Source organism: Tupaia chinensis, unplaced genomic scaffold (genome assembly GCF_000334495.1).
Source record: "Tupaia chinensis unplaced genomic scaffold, TupChi_1.0 Scaffold000465_1, whole genome shotgun sequence".
In the NCBI taxonomy this organism is placed as follows: domain Eukaryota; kingdom Metazoa; phylum Chordata; class Mammalia; order Scandentia; family Tupaiidae; genus Tupaia; species Tupaia belangeri.
The window spans coordinates 904,216-914,215 of NW_006159974.1; the positions used below are offsets into that span (position 1 = coordinate 904,216).

Below are 10,000 nucleotides of genomic sequence, written 5' to 3' on the forward strand. Positions count from 1 at the left end.
ATATATATATATATAAGTTTGAAACTACTGATTCTTCAGGGTGTCCTCCACACCCCTGGGGTTAAATTCCAGGGCTCACCCCCATTCACAGGGCCTAGGGTGGACCCCTGCTTCTCACTGTACCACCACCTCCTGGCTGGTTCTGATGCTCTCCAAGAGTTCCACTCTGGGGGCTTCAGCCCAGCTTAGGGACGACAGCTGGCAGGCTAGGGGTGGATGGCTTCTGGGAGCTCCAGGCCCGGAGCTGCCCAGTAGGTCACTCGACCCTCCAAAAAAACTTTCCCTGCCACCTGGGGCTGCAAGGAGGCAGGCACTTACCCGGCCAGGGTAGCTCTGCAGGAACTTGATCTTCTCGAAGAGCTTGATGTTGTCCGCACGCAGGCTGTCCAGCTCACTCTGCAGGGCTTGGATGGTGTGCTGAGCCAGGCGGCCCTCCTGTAGGGGCAGGGTGGGATGTGGAAAGGTGGGGGTGAGGCCTCCAGGCTGGCGTGGTACTAGGCCATCTATCCAGATGGCCATGGCCCATGGCCTACAGACTTCTTGACCTGCCAGACTGTTCAAAGCTGCTCACCCCAGAAAGGCCCCCTTTCCTCCTGTGGTCCCACCCCAGGAAGAAGTCACAGTTCTTAATTCAAGTTTCTTCATATTTTGTTTGTTACTTGGTATTATCAACCTTTAACAAATTATTGAAATAAAATTCACATAACCAAAACATCACCATTTTAAGTGTATAATTCACTCATTTTTAATATATTCACGATGTTATACACCCCCCCCCCATCAAATTCCAGAATATTGTTCTCACCCCAGAAAAATACCCCATACCTGGGACCAGCAGGTAGGATAGTGGTTGGGGTGCTGCACTCCTATTGGCTGTCCACGATTAGACTCCCAGACCTGGTGGCTTGAAAATCATGCTGGGTGCATGTGTGTGTGTGTGTGCCCAAAATCCCAAGAGGAGAAAGGAGGAGAAGGGATTGTGATGTGCCAACCCCCTTGAGGGTGATTTCTTGCTTTCTGTGTCTCTGTCTCTCTCTCTGATGAGTACCCATTGCCTTATTGCAAAAATCTCTAAAAAAATACAGCCTGTCAGCAGTCGCTCCCATCCCCTCCTCTCTCATCCCCTGGCAACCACTAGTCAACTTCCTGCCCCTATGGATTTGCTATTCTGAACATAAATGGAATCGCACACCATGTGGTTTTACTGTTTGCCAACCTAGGGGCAAGGTGAAATGGGATCTCATTTTTCAGTTCATTCAAATGCTTCAATAGGCCTTTCTTTCCCACTGTTCAAAATCCAAGCAGGACAAAAAAGTACATGGTAGTATGGCGGCTCTTCAAAACAATAAGCACAGAATGATCACATGACCCAGGAATTCCACTTCTGGATTCATATCCAAAAGACTTGGAAGCAGGGTCTTTTTTTTTTTTTTGAGAGGTTTTTGCCATAGGGCGCTTGCGCTTGCCAGACAGACAGAGAGAGACAGAGAGACGGAAAGTGAGAAATCACCCCCCAGGGGGGATGGCCACACCGCAATCCCTTCTCCTCCATTCTCCTCTCGGGATCTTGGGCACGCACGCACACGCGCCCGGCGTGGGTTTTAAGCCACCGGGTCCGGGACATGAACCGCGGTCGACCATGTGGGAGTCCAGTGACATAGCCATTACGCTAACTGCTGGTCCCAGAAGCAGGATCTTGAAAAGCTATTTGTGAGCCAAGGTTCATAGACGCCCTATTCACAATAGCTAAGCCATGGTAGCAACTCAAGGCCCATAGATACACGAATGAGAAAACAAAATATGTCTAGCCACTCAGTGGAATTTAGTCGGCCTTAAAAACTGGGAATCCTGGGGCCAGAGGTGACACAGCAGTAATCTCAATGCTCAGCTATGCAACCCCACTGAGAAGGTTCCTGGTTCAAGTCCAGAGACTTCCCTAAGTAGAGCAGGCATGTGTGTGCCAATGACGCCAGGCTGGCCAAAGGGTGGAGGGAGGTCATGGCGTTGAACCCTTGTTAGGGTCGCCCTCTCTCACACCTACCATTTCTCTCTCACTTATTGGAGAGGTTTTTGCTATAGGGCGCGTGCGCTCGCCAGAAAGACCGAGAGAGACATAGAGACAGAAAGCGAGAAATCCCCCCCCAGGGGGATGGCCACGCCACAATCCCTTCTCCTCCATTCTCCTCTCAGGATCTTGGGCATGCATGCACACGTGCCCGGAGTGAGTTCAAGCCACTGGGTCCAGGACTCAAACCAAAGTCGACTACTTGGGAGTCCAGCGACCCAGCCATTACGCCAACTGCTGGTCCCCCTCTCCCCACTAAAAAAATTCTGACACATGCTACAATGTGGATGAAGCTCGAGGAGATTGTAAGTGACATAAACCTGTCATAAGACAACACATATTGTATGATTCCTCTAATACGAGGTGTGTAGAGTAGTCAAATTTTTGGAGCCAGACAGTAGGATGGCAGTTCGGGAGGCTGGAAGGAGGGGACTGGGTGGAGTTTCGGGTTGTAAGATGACAAGGCTCTGGAGAAGGCTAGCAGTGCTGGGTGTCCATCATGAATGTATTCACTACCGCGCTGGTTACCAGTTAAGATGGCAAGTTTTATGTTATGTTCCTTAATCTCATCTCAGTTTTTTTAAAAAACACTTGGTGAAAGCCTAGATGTGTAGAGCACGCAGTAGAACACTATCAAGTACTTTCTGCCCTACTTAATCTCTCTTGCAGAACCCCTTTCGGATGCCGCATGCTATCCCACGACACAGCTGTCCTCAGTCTCCCTGGCAGGAGGGGTGTTCCCATTCCTGACCCTAACCCACAGGCCCTCCTGCTGTTCACTCAGAGCCTCTTGTCCCAAACCCTAATCCCAGAGGGTCCTATTGGATCTGACCTGCCCTTGTCATTGCACCAGGACTGGCCCTGGCCCTGACTACTCTGCTCACACGGGGAGGAACTAGGGGGCCTGAGCTGGCTCTGTGTGATGGGAGTGGGGGATCAGTAGAGTCCCCAAGACCAGATGGTGCCACCTCCAGGTGCTCCTCTGGTCTGTCACTGGGCTCTGCACTCTGGGATCCTGTGTCCACACCCTCTGTGGGGACATCCTGACCTTGGCCTTGCCCTTGGTGTCTTGGACACCCTTGCTGGCACTGTCACCATCCACGAGTCAGTGATGCCTGCATGGAAACACCTCCCGACACTTCCCAGCTGCAGACTGCCGACTGAAGCAGTCATCTGGGCAGACCGGCCCTTAAAGGCGCACCTCCAGTAAGGCCACCAGCAAGCTCTCTGGGCTCCTCCCTCTCCTTACCCCACGGAACTCTGGGCATCTGTCTACACTGTTCATTTTTGTAGGGGCTTAAGACCCTCCTCTTTCCAACCCACCCATGCCTCTCCATTCCCTGACCAGATTTAAGTGCTTCGTCCTGAACAATGGTAACTGCTCCCTGGCCATCCTCCTGGGCTAGTCTTCTGTCTTGAATTGGCTTCCCAAGTGACCTCCCAAGTGACCTTTCTTACCTTCCATCCTTTACTTTTTTTTTTTTTTATTTGTAAGTTTCTTTTGTTCATGAGAGACAGAGAAAGAGCGAGCGAGAAAGAGAGAAAGAGAGACTCCAACAGGATCTCACACCATGATCCCCTCGTCCCCAGCCCTCCCATCGGTCAAGATCATGGGCGCGTGTCTGGTGTCTACAAGCTGCCCGGGAACCGAACCCACGATCTTTCATATGGATCCAGCATCAGCTGGGCAGTGTGGTACTGCTGCACCACTGTGCCGGCCCTTATGCTCCACTCTCACAGGGTCCCTCTCCTCCTGAAACCCTTCGCTGGTGTCCCTGCATGAAGAAGCAGGAGGGCACTTTCCCGGTGACTCTGTGTTGAGTCCTTGCTGCACTCCTTGGCTACTGGCCCCATCTCCTCTACACTGTCTGGTTCTTCTTTCAATGCTCAGTGTGGCACAACCTCCTCCAGGAAGCCCTATCTGACTGCACAGCATAACTCTAATCCCACTGTGCTTTACGGTCTATGACACAACTTTCTGCCCCCCGCCTGCGTCCTTCCTCACTGCGCCCTCAGGTCCAAGGAGTGTAGGGAGTGCAGGGTGGGACTCACAGCCTCTAGCTCCTGGTTCCGGGCCCGGAAGCGCTCCCTCTGGCTGGAGATGATGGAAAGCAGAGAATCGACATGGCCCTCGGGGAGGGGGCCGCTGGCCAATGCTGAGGGTCCTGAGAGGTATAGGAGAGTGGTTTGGGGTGGTCAGAGGCAGAGCTCAGCAGGGGCCCTTGGGCAGTGGCTACCAGCCCTGAGGAATTTCTGGCCAAGTTCCATGGGGCAGAAGGGTCAATGGTGTCTGACCACCTGGTGTTGAGCAGGTCAGGGAGGGGAAAGGGACAGCCAGGGGAACCCAGGAGGTGGAGGAGGGCTCTCACCCAAGATTGGGGGCTCACCCATCTGTACTGACAGAGGGCCAGGCCCCAGAGCTCCCCGACCCATTACTCTGCACTTGGATCTGGGACCTCTGCACCTGTCAGACTGGCCCCTAGTTCTGGGGGGAGAGGGGACACTGAGGGAACTGGGAGCCATGTCCACCACCCCCATATCCTAGCCCAGCAGCCTCAGGTTTTGTCTGGCCTCAGCACCTAAGGAGGCCACCTCCCCTCCAGCCAGAAGGGTGGGTGGGAGGCTCATCTGCCTTTTTAAGTCGCTGCAGCAGTGCGGGGCTGGGGCCCCTGAGCCCTCCGAGGCAGGGCTGTGGGCTCTCCGGCTGACCACCTGTTCCCCCGTCCTGGCCTGCTCCTTACCATAGAACAGGGCAGTGGCCTCTTTGATGGGCTCTGGGATCTTCTCCAGGTGCTCGGCAGCGCCCTGCAGGTGAGAGGACGAGGTCGGGGAGGTGTCGCCCCGCAGCGGGCACTGAACAAGCCCTTTCCGAGGGACTAGGCAAAATGCAGGAAGGCAAGGAGCATGTGGGGCTGCCTGGTGGTGGGGCGAGGCTTCTGAAGGGCCTGGGACCAGGCACTTAGCGGGGCTACTAAAGCAGAGACGCTGGGCCCCAAGGGGCCCCCAAAGCCAGAGTCTGGCAGCTCGGCCCCTCACTCCAAGCCCCATTTCCTCCTCAATAAAATGAGAGATAAATGATATGCCATCCCCAAGGGCGTGTTAGGCCCCAGGCTTCTCTGATTTCAAGGCCTCAGGTCCTTTGGCTGGGGGTGGGTGTGTCATCCCCACCTTGCCTCTGCACAGAGCGCTGGGGCAGTGAGCCAAACCCGCTGGGGACACAGGCGCTTTGTGCCAGCTTGGGGAAGCCCTGTGGCTCTGCTCTGTGGCTTGGCATCCCAACGTGAGGGAGAAAGGAATCTGCATGGAGTGGACAGGCAAAACCCAGAGGCTCTGGGTGACAGCCCCTCTGGGTCTCAGGGAGGAGCACCGGCTGCCCTAGAATGGCTGACTTCCTGAGGAAGCTGGGGTTTTCAGAGGCTGAAAGAACCCTGGGCAGGGGGTGAGGGGAGCGGGTGGGGGCGGGCGGTGCTCACCTCGGCGTCGGGCCGCTGGATGGACTGGATGGTGCTCAGGTCCTGCTCTAAGCGGGCAATCAGCTCCCTCTGCTCAGTTGCCGTAGCCATGGCCTCGGTGATGTGCACCTGCAGCTCTGCACAGCGCCCTGTGTGAGAGGGAGACGTGGCCATTAGAGGGGGCTGCCGGGACCCTGGTCCTCCTTGTTGCCTCTCCAGCCCAGTCTGGGAGCAGGACCGTCAGGGACCGCGAGCGTGCTGGCCGCACCCTGCCTACCTGCCGCTGCCGGAGGGCCCCCACCGGACCTGGCCAGCAGACTTCTAGGCACTTCTGGCCCCAAGCACTCTGTGTTCCCGAGATCCCCTGGGTGGGCAGGCGCCTGGCCCAGGGATTTAGGAGAAACAGGGTGTGGGGTGAGCACCAGAACTCCCGGCTACTGGAGGCTAGAGGACTGAGGCATCGTGGCCAGCACAGGAGAAATGAGTGTACCCTGGCTCTGCCCCAGAAAAGGTGGGAGACCCTGGCCAGCCCCTTTTGCTCCCCCAGCCTCACTTTGCCTCTGTCCAGCAGGGTAAAGAACCCCAAATTTCTTCCATGAGTCCCAAGTTTCTTCCAGGAATGCTCCAGGATGACGACCGGAGGGAGGCCTGGGAGTAGGTGGCCAGGAAAGACTAGAGGCACAGTGGGGCAGGTAGGGTGGGGGACAAGTGTGGGGGGCCCCACCTCTGCAGCAGACACCAGACCCACCTGGACCCTCTTGGCCCCACCCTCAGTAGGCTCTAGCTGCAAGGGCAGGAGGCCCCCGGAGATGCCCAGACCCACAGCCCTGTCTCTCTCCAATCCAGGAGCTGCAGGTTGTCTTTAAAACAAAGTGAATCCAAACTAATTCTGTTTGGAGACTTGACCTTCCTGGCCTTTGGGAAGGTGGCAGACGGTGGGGAAACTCTCCAAGCTCAGGTCCCTGTGCCTTCAGCGGCTATTGGCAGAGGAGCAGCAGCAGCCCAAAGCCAGGCAGACCCAGGTGTGAGGCTTGGCTCTCCTTCTGGCTAATGGTGTGACTGGGCAGCTGGATCGCTGTCTGCCTCTCATTTGTAAATAAGAGCAGCAAAGAGGGCCAGGAAGGCACCGGCCGCACAGCCACCAGGGGGCACTGTGGCCTCAGAAATGCCCAATGTCTCCAGGCTACTGTCAGAGCCAGGGAAATGGCCTCTCTGGCCACTCGCTCCTCACCCTGAAGCCCACCGCCCACAGCCCAGCTGACCAACCCAGCCCTGGCTGGGCACACCTGCCCCCTCTCCTGAGTGCCTGCTATACTTTCATTTATTTAAAAAAGAATTTAAGTTTGCTATAGAGTGCATGTGCTCATTAGAGTGAGATTGAGAGAAAGTGAGAAAACACCCTCCGAGGGGATGGCCACACCACAATCCCCTCTCTTTCATTCTCCTTGAGATTTTGGGCACGCACGAGAATGCACTCAGAGTATTCATCAAGCCGCCGGGTCTGGGAGTCGAACTTCACAGATGGCTATGTGGGATCCAGCTGCCTTAACCATCACACCATCTGGCTGACCTGACCTCTACACACTTTAGAATGGACTGATCAGTCAGAAAGACAATCCATATTCTGCAGATAAGAACTGGGGCTTCCTAACCTGGGACCAAACTGCAGGGTGTCCACCACTCCCAGCTGCATCCAAGCCCTTCCCCACGTGTTCAGGCCCTGAGGGGATTTCTTTCAGACTTTCACAGGAGCCCTGCTCTGTACCCAGTGGTAGGTGGCGTTGAGGCCACAGGACAGGGGGGAGGGCTGTGGGTGGCAGGCTTGGGTCTGTCCCAGAGAGACCACAAATGCAATGAACTTCAGGCTTGGGCACAGGGCCCTTGGGCCCAGGCCTGTGGGAGAGGACTGCAGAGCTGGACAGCTTGCTGCAGGAGGGGCGAGGGACGGAAGTCATGGTGAGATGCAGGAGAGGAAACCACCAGGAAGCACATGGGACCTTGGGCAACGTTAATAGAGGTGAAGGGCCTGGGCTGAGGGAGGGAACAGATCCGTTCTGGGCCCTGGGATCCAGGGGAACAGCCACCCACAGGACCACACTCAAGAACGGTGCTGGGACTGACCCTGTGCAGGTCAGGGAATGACCCTAGGTTGAGTGGAAGGGGTTGAGCCCAGAGAAAGTTCCAGTGAATAGCATCCCACCCCAGGGTGAGACCTGAGGGCTGAGTGACCTACAGAGAGGCAGCCAGGGCGACCCCCAGGCCCCGGAGCCTGTCCGTAGCCTGGCAGAGTGAGCTGACACCTGGCTGTGGCTTCCGTAGCATGTCGGTGAGGTGGTCCCTAAGTCTACTTATCCTAGCTGCCACCAGTCTGTGGCCACTCCAGCCTGGTCTCAGGTAGGCCCTGGGGGAGGAAGGACCTGCAGCTCCCACAGGTGTCCACAGGTATGGCTGTGCCCATGCCAGCTGCTGCAGGGCTCTGCCTGTGTACCGGTGTGACACTGCATGTGCCAGGCCCTGAGAGCAAACCCTCCGACCAAGGCGGCACCATCCTGGCGAGGGCCTGTTTATTAAACTGGCCTGAAGGACCTGCTGCTGAGGGCCTCTCTGGGGTGCAGGGCTGCGTGGCTTGGGGAGGCCACTGAAGAGGTGGCTCTGGGTGACATGAGGGCTGGCTGGCGTGTGTGGGTGGGAGAAATGGGGGAGGCTGCCCGAGAGGCTGGGGCAGCGAGGCAATGAGGGGAGGCTGAAGTGAAGGCCTTGGCCAGGGATTGGGAAGCTGAGGCTACAGGGGTGAGGCCTCAGTACTGTGCGAGCCCTACTGGGTCCCTGAGTGACCAGAGCTATATGGGCATCCCCAAGGGAGGGGCTTCTGTCCCTACTCCTACTTAGAGAGAGCATGTCCTGGAGCCACTGAAACTTGCCACAGGAGAGTCCTGGCTATGGCCTCCACCCTCTCTGCCTCCTCTGCTGGACGACATCACATGCAGATCAAGATGTTGGGGGTCACATCTCTAGGGGCCGGAGTTCTGGGCTTGCCGTTTAGAACTGCATGACTGTGGGCAAGTTATTCACCTTGTGGAGCACGGGGCCTGTGCAGGGCAGGTGTACTGGAGAGAGTCCCTGGCCCAACCAGACAGACCCAGGAGAGGAAGCTGGCCTGCAGCTGGCCCCTCGAGACTGGGAGGGGGCAGGCGGGAGCTCGCTTTGGCTCTGCTAAGTGAGAAACGTGTGGGGTAGAGGCCGGACTTGGCTCCACACTGGAGATGCAGGCTAAGGAGTCTCTGGGCCCGGGGTGGCTAAAGACCCTGCAGCGAACAAGGAGACTCAGAGTGCTGCAGGGAGAGTGGTTGGATCTCATGGGGTGACACTTCAGAGGCATCCTGTAGAAGAGGTGACTGGAAGTGGGGGAGCATAGGGGGAAGTGTGTTTTGGTGCACAGGTAGAGGGGAACGGTTGGTGAATGAGGTCAGAGGCGTCTCCGGCTACAGGGAGGCCAGGTGAGGTGGAGTGCAGGGCAGCATGCGTGAAGGAGGGAGCTGGGGGTGAGCCCAGCCTGGACAGGAACCTGGTTGTGACAGGACAGAACAATGGAACCTGGTGGCAGGAGCTGGTGGTAGTAGGGGTGGGCATGAGCCCCACGGAGGGCCTGGGAAGCATGGTGCACCAGTGGAGCAGTGGAGCACCTGCAGCCTCGAATAGCCGAGCTGGGAGGGAGGGGCGTGTGTCTAGGGGAGAGGGAGGTGACACAGACCCGAGGATGGGCCAAGCATCACGGGGGGTGCAGGGACTGGCCTCGCCCCTTGCCTCTGAAACTGCCTCCCACTTAAAGCTGATGGGACCTCATCCTTCTGGGAGAACCTGGAAAGGCTTCCTAGCAGGCGCCGTTCAGAGAGGAGATGACGGGGGCTCTGAGGTACAGGGGGAAGCTCTGCGAGGCTGGCCTGCACGGGAGGTTTGGGGCTCGTGTCTGGGGGCCTGAGTAAGCTAGGCGTGTGTGCCCATGATCCGGGGCTAGCTGGGGTGAGGGTGTTTCATGGCATCACGACCCTGTTGGGGGTGCTGAATCTCTGTCTCCCTTTCCCGTCCTTGTCCTCTCCTCCTCCTCTCTCTTTCTATCTCATGGAAGAATAAGTAAACTTAAAAAAGAGATTTAAGGAAGCTGAACTCAAGGTATGATCCCTAATCACAGGTAGATTGATGCAGAGATTGTCACGAGAGTCACATGACAAGACCTGGGATGCCATACCCACAGCTTTTCTGAGTGGGGGACCCTGTTTCATTAAGCCAGCCACCTGAAGGGCAGGTGGGAGCACTGGGGCTGCGCAGTGCACACTGAGTCCCTGCAGGGAGGGCTCTAAGCCACGCCCACAGCCGTCCCTTCCTGCCTCTGCACCTGTACCCACACAGGTGGCCAGGCTCCCTGCAAGCCTGCTGGACCCCACCCTATGCAAGGGAGTCCCCAGCAAGTCACCACCCTCTCCTG

At 57.0% G+C, this 10,000-nt stretch overlaps 1 protein-coding gene across 2 annotated transcripts in view; it reads right to left on the reverse strand.

Annotated features, from left to right (window-relative positions):
• CUX1 (cut like homeobox 1) overlaps window positions 1–10,000 on the reverse strand; it is a gene marked incomplete at its 5' end in the record, with an annotated part of 362,656 nt that overhangs the window by 4,866 nt on the left and 347,790 nt on the right. For both annotated transcript variants that reach the window (XM_014590579.1, XM_014590578.1), the window contains 4 exon segments: window positions 319–435; window positions 4,118–4,230; window positions 4,807–4,870; window positions 5,539–5,666. In XM_014590579.1, coding sequence (XP_014446065.1) covers window positions 319–435; window positions 4,118–4,230; window positions 4,807–4,870; window positions 5,539–5,666 — 422 coding nt within the window.